The sequence below is a fragment of the Phycodurus eques genome, chromosome 17, assembly GCF_024500275.1.
Source record: "Phycodurus eques isolate BA_2022a chromosome 17, UOR_Pequ_1.1, whole genome shotgun sequence".
NCBI classification, from domain to species: domain Eukaryota; kingdom Metazoa; phylum Chordata; class Actinopteri; order Syngnathiformes; family Syngnathidae; genus Phycodurus; species Phycodurus eques.
Window position 1 is genome coordinate 3,087,843 of NC_084541.1, and position 20,019 is coordinate 3,107,861.

Consider the following 20,019-nt stretch of genomic DNA (forward strand, 5'->3'; position numbering starts at 1 on the left):
TGTCACAGCGCCACAAGATGGCATGGGCGGTGTCCCTAAATGTGCTCGGAGTTCTTAAAAAAATTGAATATCATCTATCGAGTATCGCGGGTCTGAGAGCCAGAAATGTAATGTCCTCACTTGAGTATGTCAGGTCTTAGGAGGTTAATGTGGTCTTGCTGATACACGTATACGTGAATGTATGTATCCAAGGAGATAATAGTGAATGACATCCCAAAAGATCTTGGTTCGGGATTTTCTTGAGTGGACGCGAGTGAACAGTTTTTGTTTTTCTTACCGTTGAAGCGTGCGTGGTGTGCGTGCGTGCGCGTGCGCGACGTGACGCGCGCGCGCGAGAGACTCCTGCGATCCAATTCGCGGCTCGCACAAACTGGGCGGTACCTGTTCGCCGATCCGCGTAAGCTCCGGTGGCGGCCGGACACCGGCGCTGGGAGCCGCGACGTGGTCACCAGCTTCTGTGAGTCGCTCCATCTTTTGTCACGTCGAGGCAGGGTGACAGCAGACAGCGTCCCCGCCGCGCCTGGTGACACCGAACCTCGAGTACGGTTCGCCGAAAATGGCCGCTCCTCCGACCGTTCGCTAGCGTGCCACTGATTTTGGACTTACTTCAATGGATTCAAGTCTTTATACTGTTTATATTTGTTGAATAGCTTCGTCGCGCGCTTGTAAAAGAATGCGAGTTCGGTGCGGAGGATGCGGTCGACCGAACCGAGCACCTCTAAGTGACCGGAAGCAATTTTGAGCGCATTATAGCCGTGTGCGATGTGTGTGGTTTGACCGACCCAAATGACCCTGCCAGCTCAATGAGCGAGTGTGACCAAGTTATGTCACGAGTGTGCCGCATGCTGCAAGCAACCCGACTCACTGCATGAAATCCAGTACAGTACACAAGAGTGAGATATTGGCGAAATTAGCCTGGCCACTGGGCAGACCGAGCTGAGATAGGACCCCCCCCCGACCCCCCATGCAAAGTTTACACCAGTGTGACTTGAGTTCATAATTATTATTATTATTTATTTATTTATTTTGTTTAAGTGCCCATGTGTCAGTGCATGTCTTTTTCCTCTTTGAACATGAAGCCAACAATATTTATTGGGAACCAAGACACATTTCTCCTTAACGAGGGTGTACTGCGCTGAGTGTGAAACACATTCATAGGTTTGAAAACTTGCTTTTGTTTTCAGGCTGCGGTGTAAAAATCCGCCTCAAAGATCGAGCGTCTGCAGGGACCTTCTGATGAGGACTGTTCGGCGACCTGCTCACTACAAACAACCGGCGGATCATGTCCCATTTTAGCTGAACACAGTCTAACTACTGCCTCTGACTTGATTGACTGACTGGCTAAATGTCAAAGGACCCAAATACACAATCAGTTCTCTCTTTTTTTTTTTTTTTTTACACACATTTGTTTTGATCCTGCGGAACCATGGGGGCAACAGGTTACGGCTACTATCGCGTGAAGATCTTCTTCTCCATGTTCATTGGCTACATGCTGTACTTCTTCAACAGAAAGACATTCTCCTTTGTCATGCCCTCAGTGATGGATGAAATTAAGCTGGACAAAGATGATTTGGGTAAGAATTTAAATTTGACTGTTTATCTAAAATACACGGCACAAATGCACTCAGTTAGTAACGAATGTGGCTCACCTGAAAGTTGATCTATCTAACGAATGTAGAGTGGTGACCAGTTCCGGATTGTACCACGCCTCTTTACCAAATCCAGCTAGGATAGGCTCCAGCTGGGATTTGATTGGGCGTGGAAAAGCGATCATTGAAGGAGAATATTGGGATTTGGATCGGAACGAACCTTATAATATCAGACTACTTATAGTCTGACATTCTCCGCTGTGTCTTTGCCCTACCCACAAAATCAGGAAAATTCAAACAGTGAAAAAAAATGCTAAAGCTATATCTAAAAAAAATTCAGCACTATATTGTTATTGTTAAGTCTTAGCATATGTTTTCAGCACTTACTTTCAAACATATTTAATGTATTTAGAAACAAAACACGGATATCTGTTTAGAGCCTCTTTAAATAGAATTTTTCATTAGTTGGAGAAAGACATTTCTTAATTTCAAAATAGTACAAGGAGTAACTATTCGATTTTGATTCGAGAGTCATTCGTTACTGTCAAGACGAATGGCAAATTGGGATTAAGAGGGCGAGTCTGAGCTCTAATTCGTAGCATTCTGAGAATATACTAAATATGCACTAGATGCAACCTTTGTGTCTTTGACATTCTCAGATTTCTGTGACAATCAATATTAACCCTCCTTGTGTCTGCAGGTCTGATCACCTAGCAGCCAGACCATGGCCTATGCCATCAGTAAATTCATCAGCGGCGTGTTGTCGGACCAGATTAGTGCCCGCTGGCTTTTCTCCATCGGCCTCTTCGTGGTGGGAGGCATCAACGTGGTTTTCTCGCGGTCCTCCACGGTCACCATGTTCTCACTGCTGTGGTTCGTTAACGGCCTGGGACAAGGTTGTGGATGGCCACCATGTGGGAAGGTGCTCCGCAAGGTAATTCCAAATGCCCTGCACGATGAGTCAGTGTTATTCCATTGCACCATTGACACACAGGCAATGTATAATTCCTGCAAATAGTCAAGTCAGCTACCCGAGTGTGAGAACCAACTGCTGACAGACTTATTTTCACTTTGTAGTGTAAAAGTTCACTGGTTGGAATGCTGCTCCCTGCTGCCAGACACTATTAACCTATGCAAGATGAGCCTGTGATAAAGTCCAGTAAGGTGGAGCGGTATTAGCCAAAAAATGGGATTGATTGACCAACAATCTGAAAGCTGCCACTGTCACCCACCAATAACTTGCAGTTAGAATAAGTATCAATGATGGAAGCTAAAGAAAAAAGTCAAGTAAATTGATGTAGCTAGTTAGAGGCCCCTCAACAGTAAGAGGCATTTGCGCTCTTTAAAAGGTGGGGAATAAATAGGCTTTGGCACGTCTTCAGCATGTTGAAGGGGATCTGATTGCAAGCGATTCTATTAGTAGAACATCCTCAGTACATCGTGCCTTAAGAAACAACAACAGTCAACAGTTTTTTATGTATTTATTACCGAAAGGAACCATTTTTTTATAGGGTCCATTTTTAACTACAAACTTTGCTGCAGTGATGCAGCTGCATTGTTTTTGTCGAATTAGTGTCTTCCTACAGTGGATCTACACCGTGTTACTCTCTGTGCTTATCTGTTCGACATGTTTCGGATTTGTTTCGCTTAGTAAGCAGTGAACAAATAATGGTGGCCATTAAAGTACATCAATATTTTTTTTTTCTCCATCTGAAGACCCCAATCTGAATCTAGGGTTTGCCACTTTACAGCTTTGTTCGATGTATATTTTTTAAAATTTGTCTCGGACTTAAATCCCTCTTTGTTTTTTCTTGACAAATTAAAATCAAATATGTCCAAAATCTCTTTCTTCAGTGGTTTGAACCATCCCAGTTTGGAACATGGTGGTCTCTGCTGTCCTGCAGCATGAACCTGGCAGGGAGTCTGGGCCCAATCCTGGTTACAGTGCTCCTACACTACTATGACTGGAGGACCATCCTAACTATGTCAGGTGTCTTCTGCGCTGCCTTCTCACTTGTGACTCTGGTGTTGGTGAAGAATGATCCAAAGGATGTGGGCCTGCCTGGTGTTGAGTTGGCACCCAAGAAGGGGGCAATTAGACGTGAGTAAAAAATAATAAATTGATGGATGGTTGGTACAAGGGTGGATGGAAGGATGGATGCATGATAGATGCAGTTACACTATGTCCATACGTATTAGGACAGTAACAATATGATTTTGCCTTTACACACAACAATGCATTTGAAGTAAAGCAATCACATTGTAATGTAAGGGTGGACTTTCAACTACATATATCAGTTTGTCCAAATCCTTTAGCGCTTGTGGAAATGGGATCACCATGTAATCCCTACATATTTATTCGGAAACTTCTTAAATTCTACACATAAATCAAATCTCGATAGCTTTGTTTACAAACATTGTGGTGGTTTAAAAACAACAACAACAACATACATACATACAAACTAATGGTAGTTGTTGCATGGAGAGAAGTGGCACCATGGAAACTGATCACAGAGAGTACCACATCACGTAAGTATGCCAGTGTAAAAACTATCGGCAAAGACAAAAATCTTGATTTGAAAAGCCTTAGCCATTCTGTACATGATGAATTCAGTTACTGTTGTTGCTCCGAACTATTTTAACCTATCTGATGTTCATTATGTCAGTGGATGCTTTAGCGTCTCCTCAATTCCTCATACGGTTGCATGTTATGTTATCAAACATGTCCTCCATTTTCCCTTTTTTAAGGTGTGCATTTGTGGTGTTGTTTAATCGAGGTAAGTGAAGAATGTGTGGGTGTGTGCTCTTGTTCTGCACCAGGCAACAGTGAGAGCACCCTGAGTGAGTTCCTTCTCTCCCCATTCCTTTGGGTGCTGTCTCTGGGCTACTTGGTGGTGTTTGGGGTGAAGACAGCGGCGACTGACTGGGGCCAGCTTTTCCTCATGCAAGAGAAAGGCCAGACCGCTCTTATGGGTATGCATTTTTCTTTCTTATTATTTCAAATGATTGTGTAGAGTGTGTTTTTTACTGGTTAATGGCGTTAACTTGAGCTGTGTTACTCACAGGCAGTACTTACATGAGTGCCTTGGAGGTGGGTGGCTTTGTGGGCAGCCTTGCATCTGGTTTAATCTCTGACAGAGCTGTTGCTCGAGTAAGTATTAGCTGTATCAGACCGAGAAACTGGTTTTATTTGGCACGCCGGTCCTAAACATGCTCTGTGGCTTTCCATAGTCAGGCCTGGGCACGCATGGCAACCCTCGCCACAGCCTGCTCATTGCCATGATGGCTGGTATGTACGTGTCCATGTACCTCTTCAGGGTCACCGTCACACCTGAAATCCCAAAGGTAAAAATGTAAAGACTTGCTGCACCTGCACACTCTAGTAAGAGCTAATACAAAGGATGTATCAGAAATTCTGTCTTGAAAATATAAATATGTATATAAAATCCAAGGGAACTCTGTAGAGTACAAATCTTAACCAGTTGTTTCAAAATGTGTTACATACAAAAATTTGTGGCAAATTGCAAATATGGTTTTGTTCCAAATTGGGTTTTGACTTAACTGTTTGTACTTTTTGCATAATCCTGCTAATGAAGAAACCAGCCAAAGGCAAACAAGCAGTGCATCTCACATTTTGTACTTTTAGCTAAAGTAATACTGATCAGTTAATGTTAAGATTGTTAAAGAGATATACATTTAAGAGTAATTTATTGCACTATGGGGACATTTTAGATATGCTTGAACTTAAATGGTGGTGGCTTTGCGCAAAGGCCATTTGTCTTTACTCTGAATGCGGAGGGCTGAAACGGTATCACGTCTGATACAAAAGATCATCATGGCTGCACAGTTTCGCGCTTGTTTACTTTTGAGCTACAAGTGCAGCTTTAAAGTTTTGTTGATGTTAACAGTTAATTTTGACAAAGAGGTCATTGATCACCCACCACTTCGTTTCGTGTAAGCAGAAGCTGCAGCTTATTGCTTCTCGGCTAGCGTTACCGGGTGCCCTATTCAGATGGGCTTGCATTTATTTGAAGATAGACTTGAATATTTTGAGAGTGACCATGCCGCTGATGTTGTTCCCAACATCTGGTGAAATTTTCACGTCACTAGCAGCTCTGGAAATATATTTAATGACACAAATTGTGATGTGTTAAATACCTTTTTCAGCCGTTATATGTTGCTTTCAGTGTGGCGTCCGTTTTCTTTTTTAAAGCCAAAACGTGTTTTGCTGTTGTTTGATCTCAAGATAGAACTGTCATTGCAGACTGTTAAATTCAACGTGTTGAGTAGCCTGTTCAACTTCAACTCCTAGTACCTACTAAAACAACTGTGTTGAGTTATGTTTAGGTAGTCAATATTAAAGTTTATTCATTCACTTCAGGAGGCTCCTCTTTGGGTCCAAGTCATCCATCCTGTCTCTGTGCTTCTCGGTGTCTCCGAAAAAGAGGTAACAATTTTGCTTAGCGATTTCTTAACTGAAAAACAAAGAAAACAATCTCAGTTGTTCTTGTCATTTGCAGATCTGGATTCTCTTTCTGGGTGCCATGTTTGGATTTTCCTCTTACGGGCCAATTGCCTTGTTTGGTGTTATCGCCAGTGAAAGCGCTCCTTCCAATTTTTGTGGAACCTCGCATGCTATTGTAGCGCTAATGGCTAATGGTACAGTGACCAATACAACATTTTGTCTGTTTACCATGACACAGTCATATGAGTGACATAATTTTCTCTTTATTTCAGTGGGGGCTTTTGTGGCTGGACTTCCCTTCAGCACTATTGCCAAACAACATAGCTGGGACATGGCATTCTGGGTAGCTGAGGTCATAATGGCTGTCACCACGGTTTTGTTCTTCTTCATACGCAATATGCGCACTAAGATGGGAAGAAGAGAAAAAATTGACTGATCTGTGCTCTTCTGAAAAGTGACTCTGGTGTTAAAGGTGTTGCATAAATAATTATAATGAAAATTATTACCAAACAAGTCCAGAGTCCAAAAGACACAAATTTAGTCATTGATACTCAGGGACGGATTACCAAATTCTCTGTGAGGTTTACACACTACAGTATATGGGAAAAAGGTACCCCACCCCCCCACACACACTTCTTAATTGATTAATTAATCAATTGGGGACCACATATCATAGTTCCCACTGAATCTTAATTCTTGATCTTCCAGGACATTTTGGATGATTCTATGGTTCCAACTCTGTGTTGACTGACTTCCATCCCAATCACTTACAACAGTGCTCCCTCTTGTTCAACGCCATTGCAAATATTCATCTAGATGCATGGACAACAATGTCCAAAGACAAATTCCAAAGTCATGTATAAAGTCTTCCCAGGAAAAGAAATGGAGGCTTATTACATATTTATGAAAGCAGTCATTTAAAATGCCAAATGATAGCTGCATGCTGAAAACAATGGAGGAAGTTATTGGTGTAGGCCTGGATGTTAGTAGTGAATTTACATATACTCAATGTTTTCTCATGGGTCTTTTTGTATAGTCTAGAATCTAAACTGCCTATCGATGTGTTTTCACATATCGGGTAGCATCAATAATTTTCATCATTGATCAGCGATAAGGTGTCGTAGAACAAATTATTTGTACGCACACTGTTGTTCACAGATCACATGATACAGAGCAATATTTTGATGCATTTTAAAAAGTTGAATATCAATTCTTTCGGTACTATTTCAATTTGTCTTTCTCAACCTGTGTCTCATGGGCACCTCGAATTCAAAATCCTATTTTCTAGGCTTAAGGCCCCTGTCAGTCATGGGTCTCATCATCAATTTTCTCCCACTTAGAGCAGTGTGGTTTGTCAACTAATAATGGGAACAGACTAAGTGCCAATAGGGAATAGCTTTAATGTACTGTAATGTAATTTTACAATTGATGCCTAATAAATGTAAATTATGGGTGGTTTGAAACACTGATTTTGTTCAGCTGTTTATTGTACAATGAACACCGTGTGCCTGGATATTTATTGCCGATGGAATGGGTGAAAATGATATCTTTAGGTTTTGTAAATAGAAGTGATCATTGCGTTGTCACATTTCACTAGTTTTCCAACCTTTATTGAGCCAAGGCACTCCTTTCACATGAGAAAAATCTCATGGCAAATCACTAAAAAAAAAAAAAAATGTCACAAAAAGTATGAATACGAAAATGATGAGCTCATCTCAATTTACGCACAAATGTACTTACTGTGAATTCTGGGATTGTTCAATTGAACACATAGCGGATACACTTTGCAGGAAGCTAATTCTGTTGTTTGACTGGCAACACAGAAGGTACAATAAACCTTATTGTACCTTCTTCCAAATAACGGAAGAGCATTTAATTGATCTGCTCGTCTCTTTTCATTGCTGGCGTGCAGAGCTGATCAAAGGTATATTTTCAATTAAAAGTAGTTTTCCAAATGAAGTGAAATTGAGTCATTTCTGCGGCACCCCCTGATGATCTCTCATGGCACACTAGTGTCCCACAGCACCCTGGTTTGCAATCAATATGATCCAATACGAATGGGGAAACTGGGCAATATTGTATTTGTAATGGCAGGACTGTCGTTAAATCTTCATTGGATCTCACTATATTGTTCACTGTTCTTAACAATTGTCCTGCAAGTCTATACACTGTATATTTTTGCAGTTGTCTTCTGAACTTTGGATGTGATGGTGACATGAAAAGGCACCAGGCGGACTAGGGGTTCGTACATCTGCCTCACAGTTCTGAGGTTCGGGGTTTGAGTCTCTGCTCCTCCGACCTTCCTGGATGACAGATGGACGTTTGGATGTTCTCCCTGTGCTTTCGGGTCGTGCCGCTTCCTCCGACATTCCAAATACGTGATTCTGAGGATATTGGATGGCTCAAAATTGTCCACAGGTGTAAATGTTAGTGGCAAAGGTTGTTTGTCAATTTGTCCACTGCGATTGGCTGACGACTGCTCCAAGGTCTCGCCTCTCGCCCCTAAAGTCAGCTTGAATAGTTTCCAGCTCACCTGCGATCCTAAAGAGAACAAGCAATATGGACTATGAATGGATGGATGGTGACCTGAAGCATACTGGAAATCTACAAGAGGCCACTTGTTGACATCGGTATGCCAAGCAACCCAAATTCCAAACACTGCACTGCAGCCCCTTGGCTGAGGTTAGGACCGTAATGTCAGCATGGAGAGCTACAGTATTCACATGAGGAAGAGGATTTTGTTTGACTCCATTTAATTTGGGGCAACTAAAGCAGTTGGAGACTTGGGGTGATTAAGTCTGCGTATTGTAACTGCAATAACACAAGGTTCTGTGCTTTTTAGCTCTTAAAAATTAGCTATAAGAACAGAGCAGCAAGGTTTTGAATTACTTAGTGTAAGTCCTTTATAGTGCGGTAAATGTTCACAAATGAATGTTTTCAGACAATGTTTCTATTTCGCTACATTTTTAATTGTGTACAGTTTGGATCGGATTTCGTATGACTCATCAGAAGTTTTTTTTCAGCAGCAGAATGACATCGTGTTTTATTTTCCATATATAATGACATTAGTTAACTCATACAATTTAAAGAAAAATGCATCCAAACTAATTGGGAGAAGCTTCATCATGCAACAAGACGATGGCCCAAAACACACTGCCGACAACATCAGGAGGGAAAAGTGGAAGGTCTTAGACTGGCCAAGTCAATCACTGGACCTTAACCCAATAGAGCATGCTTTTTACCTCCTGAAGAACAGAAACAAACAAGAAGTGAAAGAAGCTGCAGTAAAGGCCAGGAAAAGCATTTCAAATGAAGAATGCAACTGCCTGGTGAAGTCAATTGGTCGCAGGCTTGATGCAGTTATTGCAAGTAAGGGTGATGCCACCAAATATTAAACGTTATTCACGTTAATAATGTCTGTTCCAATACCTTTGCTCACTTGAAAAGTGGGTGGCTTCAACCAAAAGGTGCTCTGTCCTGAGTTGTTTAACAGATCTAGATGTAAATACCATGAAATGAAATCTGGAATTCTGAACTTTTGTCTCATATTCATCTTTTGATCTGAAAACCAAATGTCTTCAGTATGCAACAAGAACAAAGGAATTGACCTTGCCATTCCAATACTTTTGGAGGTGACTGTAAAACCCAAACTGTACAAACTAGCCATAGAAATGTTAGTATTTCTGATTATGAAATGCCCCGAATTTTAATTTCATTCATGGAACAGTTCTAAACGACAAGGGCGAAGTATTTTATTCCATGTCTATTGCTCTTGAGGCGGGCTAGGATACGGTCTTTTAAGAAAGTTTGGAGAGTTTAATATGTCATGAACATTTGACAGCTGGTTTCTGATTTCATTTCACATAAGTTTTTTGTTTTGTTTTGTTTTTTAACTGGACAGTAATCCCTTAAGGTAAAGCTGGAAGTACTGTAAATAAGATGGCAAAATGGAGTATTGGCCAGGTCGTGCGTCACATAGCTAATGTCTCCAATCGCCCTGCCACTGACAGATCATCCATTCCAGGATGTAGTCCGCCTTTCATAGCTCTCTGCAACCCGCAACAAAATAAGTGGTCTGGAAAACAGATGGTGGATGGAGTGTTGATAAAGGATCTTGTACCTACTCAACTGACCTGTGTCATAATGCTTACTGAGGTCATCTAAGGTTAGATATCCTCCTAAATCACTATGATTTATGCACATAGAATAATAACTGAAGGTTTGGGTGGGGGACTTGATATTATTGCCAGTCTCTCGATAAAAACATAACTTCACATGGGTGCTTCAATTCTATTTACAGGTGTGTATTGCAGTGCTAACTCATTCTGACACTTCAGGTACAAACCAGGAATAATTCAATTTTTTAAAACATGAAAGAAAGAATACAAAATCAAGGTATGTTTCAACTGCGGTGAATTCTGATGCTGTAATAAAACAGTATAACAGACTGAACACACAAAAACATTGCATGAATGTGGGAAGCTGTCCATGGTGCTGAATTTTACATCTACAATTGAGAAGGAAGACAGATCACCACAAATGTAAACGTTTTTTTATTGAGATTTCATGTAACAGACCAAAGCAAAGTGGCGCATAATTCTGAAGTCGAAGGAAAATGACACATGGAGGTTTTATGTACGTACAGCACATACGATACTTTGAGGTTACAAACAGTCGACAAAGTCTAGCAGCTCAGATGCTGACATCCTGTTTGTGGGGAACTGAGGAAGGTGTCTGATATCTGCATTCAAGTCTAAGCTTCTCCTCCACTCCTTATTGTGTTGAAGATGTACCCCAAAATAACTGCAGCTGCAATTGCAGCAAAAGGTGGTTCCACCAAGTATTGACTTGGTGTCGCTAATATATCTTGCACACATTTTTTTACTTGGAAAAAAATAAAAGAAATACATTTTTAAAAATATCTAATTTTCATTCCACTTCACACTTATGTGCCAATGTGTTGGTCTTTCACATGAACTCCCAATAAAATACATTCACAATCAGTTTGACAACTCTAGTTGACTCAAAACACAATGACGCACACACACAGACACACAAAATCAGCAAACATCGTTTTTGCCAGCAAGTTTATTGTACACAAAATGAAAAATGTGAATACAGTACTTTCTGATTTCCTTTGTCCTCCATGAAAGCAGATAAAAAACAAATTGTGTTTTAAACAAAACAAGAAATGCATGGACTTGTTTAATCACTTAAGTGTAATATTCAATAAAAATATTATTATTATTAATATTCAACTGCCTGGGAAACCGATTAACATTATCTGACATCACAAACACTCATCGAGTCGTTATTTTTTTGCTTCCTGAAGGCCGGTTTGCTGAACATGAAATTTCTACCACAACCGGCATCCTGTCTGATTGATTTCATGCTGCTCAGAGGAGGTTGCAATGTGACAAAACATAGGGAAAAAAAACTCCAGGCTGATAATACTCTGACGAGCCACTATCGTTATTTTAATTCCTTGGCTTTTAACCCATCTTCAGATTCCGCCCTTGTTGTAGTGTCTTCTGCATTGTTTTTAAACTTTGTTTCTAAATGTTTTTGTTAAATTTTCCATTGTTGGAGTTGTAATTACATACAGCGCTTCATTGCAGTTGTGGTTCTTAAATTGCCTTCTTAAAAAAAAAATTAATAAATAAAAAAAGTCAAAAATGCCTTTTCAAAATATAAAAAAAGGATAACAACTACCAATTGAGCTTTATTGGTTTGTTGATAACAATCATTACACAGGTACATCTATACAAATAAAAAGAAACCGCACACTTGCACTGTTACCTAAACGTCGTGTGAATATTGCTACTGCTGGTATGCATTGGACATCTCAAATAAATGTACAGGCTGTCTGCTGGTATTTTAGACCAGATTTGTTTTTTTGACATTGACACACCTCACTAGCTTGGCTAAGAAAACAAATTATTATTATTATTTTTTTCCCATCCATACAATGTACCATTATACACTGTATACAGAGATTGCAAACCCTTTTTCACAGCAGCTATACAAATTTATTGCAATGCTATCACAGAACTGGGACACAACCAACACAGAAGATACATAGTTTGGATACGGAGAGCTTCACTACAAGGAATTTTTAATTTATTGATCAAATTTCATTTTAAAACTGCATGAGTACAAGAGTTAACATGAGGACAAAGCTTGCAAACATTCTAAAACACTGTTCTTCATTATAAACAATGTGTGACTGTGTCCACCTCTGCCCCAGCACAGATTACATACAATGTCCCTTTAAAGCATATGGAATGTAATCCACACAGGCACACTTTCAGTTGTAGACCAAGATCCTATGACCATGTTTGCTTGTGGACACTGTAACCCATCCTGGACCCTCCCTTCCTTCACATTTAAAACAACTTTGAAATGAAAACCACCGACAGTTACAATGACCCCCGCCGCCATTTCAGAGGAGCAAAAAAATTGTGGGATGTGATGACATTTCCCCGTCTTCAAATTGACTTTTTTTTTTGTCTTTTGTAAAAAAATAAAATAAAATAAAAATTAAAAAAATAAAATAAAATAAAAAAAAAAGTGTTCTCTAGAAACTACTAAAAAACCTGTATTTAGAAAATAGTTGATAAAAATATTCCCCTGAATTGTACAAGAAAAGAGGTACAGGGAGCATTGGTAAAGATGTGGTTTGAGAGATGTTATTCTGCTTCCTCATCTTTTTCCTCCGCCGCATCCGTGGCTGGTGCCTGCAACACACACAAACACATGACCACAAAGATTATCTTCATGCGTCAAGATTATTCATGGTGACAAAACACGGACCTCTTCCTCAGCTTTGGCTTCACCATTCTCAGCAGGGGCATCCTCCGCCTTTTCCTCAGGCTTGGCCTTCTCCACCTCCTTCCCTTTCTTCAGCTTCGCAGGTGCCTTCTGCAAGAACACATATTGCACTGAGATGAATTGAGAAGCAATTAACTCAACCCGTCATTTTTTCAACTAATGTTTGGTGGTGTTAGGTAAAATATCAACAGCATTCAAATATATTGACATACTTCAATGTATTACACAAATTGAAGTAGTATTTGTTGTGTACTTTTGCTAAGAAAACAGTCGACAGCAGTGATTCACTAAGTACAACAGAATTGAATTTAACCTTTAAGAACTACGTTTTTATTAAAAAGGTATTTTTTTTATTCAACTTCTATATGCAATACATTTTAATTGAATCATTATTCAAGCACAGTTTTTTTTATTATTTAAGCAAAATGTAAATTTTTAAACTAGGAATAATGTTACACCACCTTACAATAATATCAAATATACTTTACAGGAATCTACTGTGACAACTATAGCAACATACAGTACAGCAGTTGACAATGTAACTTACCTTTGGCTTGGGTTTGGGCTCTGCTTTTGCAGCTGTGGGCCTCTGGTAAAGATGAATGAATTGTATTTATTATGGAAAACATGCAACCAAAAACAAACAAAAAAGTAAATAGGCAACAGAATGCATTGAGGATTGTGTACTCACATCACTCAATCTGACAGATCTCCTCTTGGGCTGCAAGGTGAGGAAAACAGAAGTTTACTTTTCATGTTGAGTTGTCTTTACAGTTGTGCGCTTTTGCTGACCCCTAGCGGGTGAGAGGGCTATTTCCAGGTGTATGATTAATTTAAACCAGATCGTGCATTAAAAAAACAAAATCTGTTACTTGTACTTACTGCTGTTTCAGCTGCATCTGGATCGTCCTGCAAAATAATAAAAACAAAAAATAAAATGTATAAATTTACTGTCGACAAAGCAAATGGAATTCTAATTAATCAATTAAAATCACTGTCAATATTATACTGGACTTCCCATTTTGCATAAATTACTGTTCAGTGATTAGACTTTTTTTTTTTTTTTTACTTACCACATACCAACATCTAAACAAATGTTCCACCTTCTTACTTAGATTAGATTGAAATAGTTTTTAATTCCTCCATAATTCTCCTCTTGTATTGGTTTTTACTTTGCTGGTTGTTTTTTTTCCGTCTCCATATTATTCGTACGAGTGTATATGCATGAGTGCTAGCAAATAAGTGCTCTACACGGAATTCATTCGGTCTGGAGAACTTCATTTTCAGTTGCACATGATTCAAATATGGTTAACCCTCCCCGTGTTTGAAGTCAATTTAAAAGGAATTTTAAAATTTTTTTTGACAGTGGTGTTGTACACCTTTAAAGGGGCGTGTTCAGGCGGGTTTAGCGCTCGGCGGCACTTCCGGCTCTGCGGACGATTAAAATTCCCGTATGCATGCACAAAATGCCCGTATGCGCACATTTCGTGACAGTAAATTAGACACTTGGTTTTTAGCCGTTTGCGAAAACACTGCAGCGGTTGTTGTGGCCACATTAAAACGAACGTCGACAGCTTTTTGAGCCTCAAAGGTAAAGACAATAATGTCGACAAAATGGAAGCACGCTCGCGCTTCCCTACTGTAAAGGAGGAAGGAGGGGCGGAGTGCTCCTCCTCCTCTTCGCCATATCCTTTCATTAATAATAAATGGCAAGGCCGACATGTTTGTGAGGGCGGGGGGAGCGAAAGCCCGAGCAGGGAAGTGAGCGTTCCCGCCATTCATTTGAAAAGCTCCTCGGTGTGCTAGCACACTCGACGAGAAGCCCCAGCAACAAGAGCGGCGCTGTGCTGACGGAGGGAGGCTCGCCATTACATAACCCAGCCGAGCTAACACGACGTCCAACAGCTGCGTCTAATGGCGGCCGCCGAACGCTGACAACAGCCTTAATATGAAACGAAAGTCATAAATAAATGATGCCGCCCAAGGTGGAGTTTGCCGTAAAACTAAATATCCCACTTCGGCGGAATTTAAGCGATTTTTTTAGGCTTTATAATGCCGGCCAAAGTGGAACGTAAAACTATCCTGCGTGACTGACAATCAATATGCCGCCAACTTTCTCTGCAGGAAGAAAGAAAAAAAAAAAAAAGCTGTCGACGGAGAAAAACGACTCCCGCTAAAACCCCAAACACTGCAAACGTGTCTGTTAAAAAGATAATAATAAAAATGCAACCGCCATACACGCGCAAATAATGACATAAAATGTCACATTTCGGTCATGCATCGTGCAGCAAGAGCAAACAAAACCAGGACGACGAATACAAACTCAAGTCATGGCTGCAAGCGCTTTTTTTTGACATTTGCCAGCAGCAACTCGCGCTCCAACAAACCAAATGGGGGTTGTAAATACTGGATCGCCAAATGCAATAAATATCGCAGTTTACTCACTTTGCTCCTTCTAGGCATGGTAGATGTGTGGAAAAGGGAGCGGAGAAAAAAAAAACAAACAAACAAACGGCGAAATGTAACTGAATAGGGGTCAAAAATGTAGTGTAGTCGTATACTCCGGATAAAGCTGTACTCGTCCAGTCTATGTAATACAGGGTAGCCAGATGAGAATGTTCCATTGGAAGAAAACTAGCTCAAACCGGATTGGATTCTCCCCCTCCCCTCCTTATTCAAATCTTATAGTTTGACGAGCATTAGCCCGCCCCCGCCGCCCGGTGATTGGTCGACGTAGTGGTCAGCGACACCGTTTCAAATCTGCGCTATTTCCTGAATGGCTAGGGCACACGTCAATCAATCGATTCGACGAGGCGCTTGTCTTTCTGGACAGCCATCTGCTGTCAGGAAAAAAAAAAAAAAAAGCGAAAATGTCGCCAAGTCTCCCCTCAACATTGACCATTGACGTATTGTCTAGCAAATACTCCGTAGGCTGTAATGTTAAGGGTAGCATGTGTGAGCTATTTGGATTCCGAGCGATTGTGGCGATATCGACGTGTGTCCTGGCTGCGGATTGGGAGAGGGGTGTGTGCTTCCGCAGCCAAGTCTTTTGTATTAAGCTTGGGAAAATGGCGACAGGATAATTGTGCTCTTGTGCAACCCCGTCGCGGTGGCCTCGGTGACCGCTTCCTTCGTCGTGCAGCGCGAACGTCAAACATGACTTTAGAGGCGTTGCGCACTCTGCATTCATGATCTCACATGTGCATTTACCCTTAGCGTTTATGTCTGAAACGTTACGAATCATGCAGATCCTATTAATAATTCGTTTTTACATTTGAAAAGGATATGGTGTTTGAAAACAATGCTCCTCCTGCAGTAACAAAGTAATGTAAGTTATATGACCTCTGGGACTTCTGTTCTATCTTAGTGTAACATTTCCAGCAGTTGCATCTGAGCTCGCACATAAACAATTTCATTGAGTTTTTTTGTTTTCTGCCAGTCCACGTCACATTTTACAGTAAGCAAATTTCATCATAATTTACAATTCTTTATTTAAAAAGCTTGATGCGGTGCGTCATCTCTATAAAATCCCTGCAAAACAACTAAAATAAGTAAAATAAAACATTATTTATTAGTTGCATGTTGCTGCTTTTTTATTTGAAGGCCCCATTCAACAAAACTCTGAAGAATCCATGTGCCTTGTTACTAGTGACTAAAGCAAATTAGAATGAGTAATTTGCAACAGAATCAGAATAATCAGTGATGGCATCATAAATAATTAAAACCAATGTTAGTATTGAGTGTAGACTTATGCACCTCTTAGTCTTTACTCTGAGGATAATAACCATTTTTGTTTTATTGTCACTCAAACTGAACCAAATATGTGTTGAACCTTACAAATATAGTATCTGTCAAACTGCTTTTCATACACAGCATGTACTTCATTGCACATTAGTGCAATGTAGAAGAGCTAGAATATCAAAAAAGGGCTTTAGAGTACGGTACAATTTGGAGGCTTATCAAATAAACCTAATTGTTACTATTAACAGTGCTGTTTGTCCACGACACCCCACCATGGTGCAGGAAGTTGAGAAGTCGGGGGGGGGGGGGGGGGGGGGGGGGGGGGGGGGGAAAGCAAGAAACAAGTCAAAAGATAGGGTTGAGGTGGTGATTGTTGGTGGGTATGAAGGGGGGAACTGGAGAAGGTGGTGGAGGGCACGTAGGTCTCAGATAATAACGCTGTTGTTGCGGTGCGTGACGTCGCCCTTCCGTCGCAGCTGGTGCCATTTGCTGTCCTTTCCCGCCTTTCCCCCTGTATGCAGACATGTGGAAACAGGCCGCGGCTGAAGCTAGCGCTAGGTTTTCTACTCATGTGCCTGAGTAGCATCTGCAACATTTGCACAATCGACATTGTCCCAGGTTATTGCGCTACTAGTCACTTTAAACTGCATCCATTTCTTGAAGTCTTGAAGGCGGCCTTTGCTCAATGGTCATTTGCACCGGACTATTGTTCTATCAGTCGTTTCAAACTGCTCTAATTGCTAGAGGACTCTGCATCTTTTTGCACAATTGGCAAAAAAATAAATAACAAATTGTACCGGCATTACCAGATTACTAGCAACCTTTTATTGCTGGGACTGTTTTTTTTTTTTTTTTTTTTTCTCTCAATGTCTTCATGTCTCAAAGGTATTCTCTGTTAATTGTTGTCGTACTAGAGCGGCTCCGGAGACAAATTCCTTGTGTGTTTTTGACATACTTGGCGAATAAAGATGATTCTGATGTATGAATGTAATTTATAGGGCAGCACGGTGATTTGTATTAGCAAGTCTGCTTCATGATTCAAAGGTTCTGGGTTTGAATCCCTTTGTGGAGTGTGCATGTTTTTTTTCTCCCAGTACTGCGGCTTCCTCCCACACTCCAAAACATGCATGCGGTGTTGCAGCGGGGAAGCTACTTGGAAAATGAAGTGAGATAACCTACAAATTATTCAACATTAAGCGAAGCTTCACTTCACTGAAGCTACCTGCCACAGCAAGCTAAGCTACAATAAAAGGACAAAAGTAGCTCAACGACAAACCAAATGTGCTGGTACAACCCCAATTCCAATGAAGTTGGGACGTTGTGTTAAACATAAATAAAATCAGAATACAATGATTTGCAAATCATATTCAACCTATATTTAATTGAATACACTACAAAGACAATATATTTAATGTTCAAACTGATAAACTTGATTGTTTTTTAACAAATAATAATTAACTTAGAATTCTATGGCTGCAACACGTTCCAAAAAAGATGGGACAGGGTCATGTTTACCACTGTGTTATTTCACCTTTTCTTTTAACAACATTCAATAAACATTTAGGAACTGAGGACACTAATTATTGAAGCTATGTAGGTGGAATTCTTTCCCATTCTTGCTCAGGAGTCCGGGTCTCCGTTGTCGTATTTTACTCTTCATAATGCGCCACACATTTTCAATGGGAGACAGGTCTGGTCTGCAGGCAGGCCAGTCTAGTACCCACACTCTTTTACTACGAAGCCACGCTGTTGTAACACGTGCAGAATGTGGTTTGACATTGTCTTGCTGAAATAAGCAGGGGCGTCCATGAAAAAGACGTCGCTTGGATGGCAGCATATGTTTCTCCAAAACCTGTATGTACCTTTGAGCATTAATGGTGCCTTCACAGATGTGTAAGTTACCAATGCCTTTCGCACTAACACAGCCCCATACCATCACAGATGCTGGCTTTTGAACTTGACGTCCATAACAGTCCGGATGGTTCTTTTCCTTTTGGCCCAGAGGACACGACGTCCACAATTTCCAAAAACAATTTGAAATGCGGACTTGTCGGACCACAGAACACTTTTCCACTTTGCATCAGTCCGTCTTAGATGAGCTCGGTCACAGAGAAGCCGACGGCGTTTCTGGGTGTTGTTGATAAATGGCTTTTGCTTTGCATAGTAGAGTTTCAAATTGCATTTACGGATGTAGCGCTGAACCAGATTATCTGAACTTTTTGATGATATTATGAGATGATCAAATCCCTAAATTCCTTGCAATTGTACGTTGAGGAACATTGTCCGTAAACTGTTGGACTATTTTCTCACACACTTGTTCACAAAGAGGTGAACCTCGCCCCATCTTTGCTTGTGAATGACTGAGCAATTCAGGGAAGCTCCTTTTCCACCCAATCATGGCACCCACCTGTTCCAAATTAGCCTGTTCACCTGTGGGATGTTCCAAACAGGTGTTTGATAAGCATTACTCAACTTTCTCAGTCTTTTTTACCACCTGTCCCAGCTTCCCATATGGGGCAACAGATAATGTCAGATTCCATGAGTATGTGTGAGGGGCTCCAGAGTTCATGAGCTCAGATGGACATGAAGGATCTTCAGAGCTAATGTCGAATCAACACATCCAATTAGTTGCTATGAACCATTCTTGGTGTTAATAAATTGCCCACTGAATTGAAAAATATTTATTTATTCTACATTACTAATTACTTAATTTACGATAGTTTTCTTCACACCCGTGTGACTATTTTAATTGATCAAACTTGAAAAATGGGGTTTTAAACATATATGTCTCAAACAATGCCAAAGCCAGCATATGCAGTTTCCTCAAAATAAAACAAGGTTTGCCTATGCCCACTCATCTGTCACAGGTGGGCATGACCTGCCTGTAGCACAGTAATTCCCATGCAATAGAGCGTGAAGTCTTTCCCCAGTGGCACCACAGCCTAATAAGCTCAGTAACAATAACCCTTAGTCGGCTTTAACCATTGATTAACTGACAGCTGACACAACAAAAAATAATCCCACTTTAAGGCGAGCGCCAAAGGCTTGCCTTTTTGAGAATAAGCAATTTACTTATGACCTATCTTCTCTTGGTCAAGGGGGGCAATTAGCTGGAACTAATAGCGGACAATGGCACAAAACAATAGGTTGCCCCTACTCACCTAAGATGTCGAGCAAGGCACTACATGAATGAGTGCAAATGAGCTATGGCTGATGATCTCTGACGTGGCGGCTTTGGTGCCAAGATATATTGTACATCCATTCGGAGACCATATGTAAGGGGATCAGGGAAATGCCCTAACCCTGACTGACCCTCCCACACCACCCTTCCCTTGTCTTCATGGTTCTCAGATTGCCACAATACTGTTTCTGGACACATTCCAGCTCATGATA

General features: G+C 40.7%; 2 protein-coding genes across 3 annotated transcripts; one reads left to right on the forward strand and one right to left on the reverse strand.

The window, feature by feature from the left end:
• The first annotated feature begins 377 nt into the window (after positions 1-377).
• Positions 378-7,965, forward strand: slc37a4b (solute carrier family 37 member 4b). Its single transcript, XM_061702494.1, has 10 exons — positions 378-457; positions 1,185-1,586; positions 2,300-2,523; positions 3,444-3,690; positions 4,410-4,562; positions 4,655-4,740; positions 4,821-4,934; positions 5,971-6,036; positions 6,110-6,248; positions 6,327-7,965. Exons 2-10 carry the CDS (start codon positions 1,427-1,429, stop codon positions 6,488-6,490), a joined length of 1,353 nt encoding a protein of 450 aa, XP_061558478.1. The 5' UTR covers positions 378-457; positions 1,185-1,426; the 3' UTR covers positions 6,491-7,965.
• Positions 7,966-11,758: 3,793 nt separating this feature from the next.
• hmgn1b (high mobility group nucleosome binding domain 1b) lies at positions 11,759-15,538 on the reverse strand. 2 transcript variants are annotated; one of them, XM_061702440.1, is made up of 6 exons: positions 15,331-15,538; positions 13,768-13,794; positions 13,577-13,606; positions 13,433-13,474; positions 12,891-12,975; positions 11,759-12,791 (listed from the first exon to the last, which is right to left on the reverse strand). In XM_061702440.1, the coding sequence occupies exons 1-6, from the start codon at positions 15,346-15,348 to the stop codon at positions 12,757-12,759; spliced, it is 237 nt and encodes a 78-aa protein (XP_061558424.1). In that variant the 5' UTR covers positions 15,349-15,538; the 3' UTR covers positions 11,759-12,756. The 2 variants fall into 2 exon arrangements, with proteins under 2 accessions (XP_061558424.1, XP_061558423.1); XM_061702439.1 differs by having other exon boundaries at positions 12,868-12,975; positions 15,331-15,533.
• Positions 15,539-20,019: the final 4,481 nt, after the last annotated feature.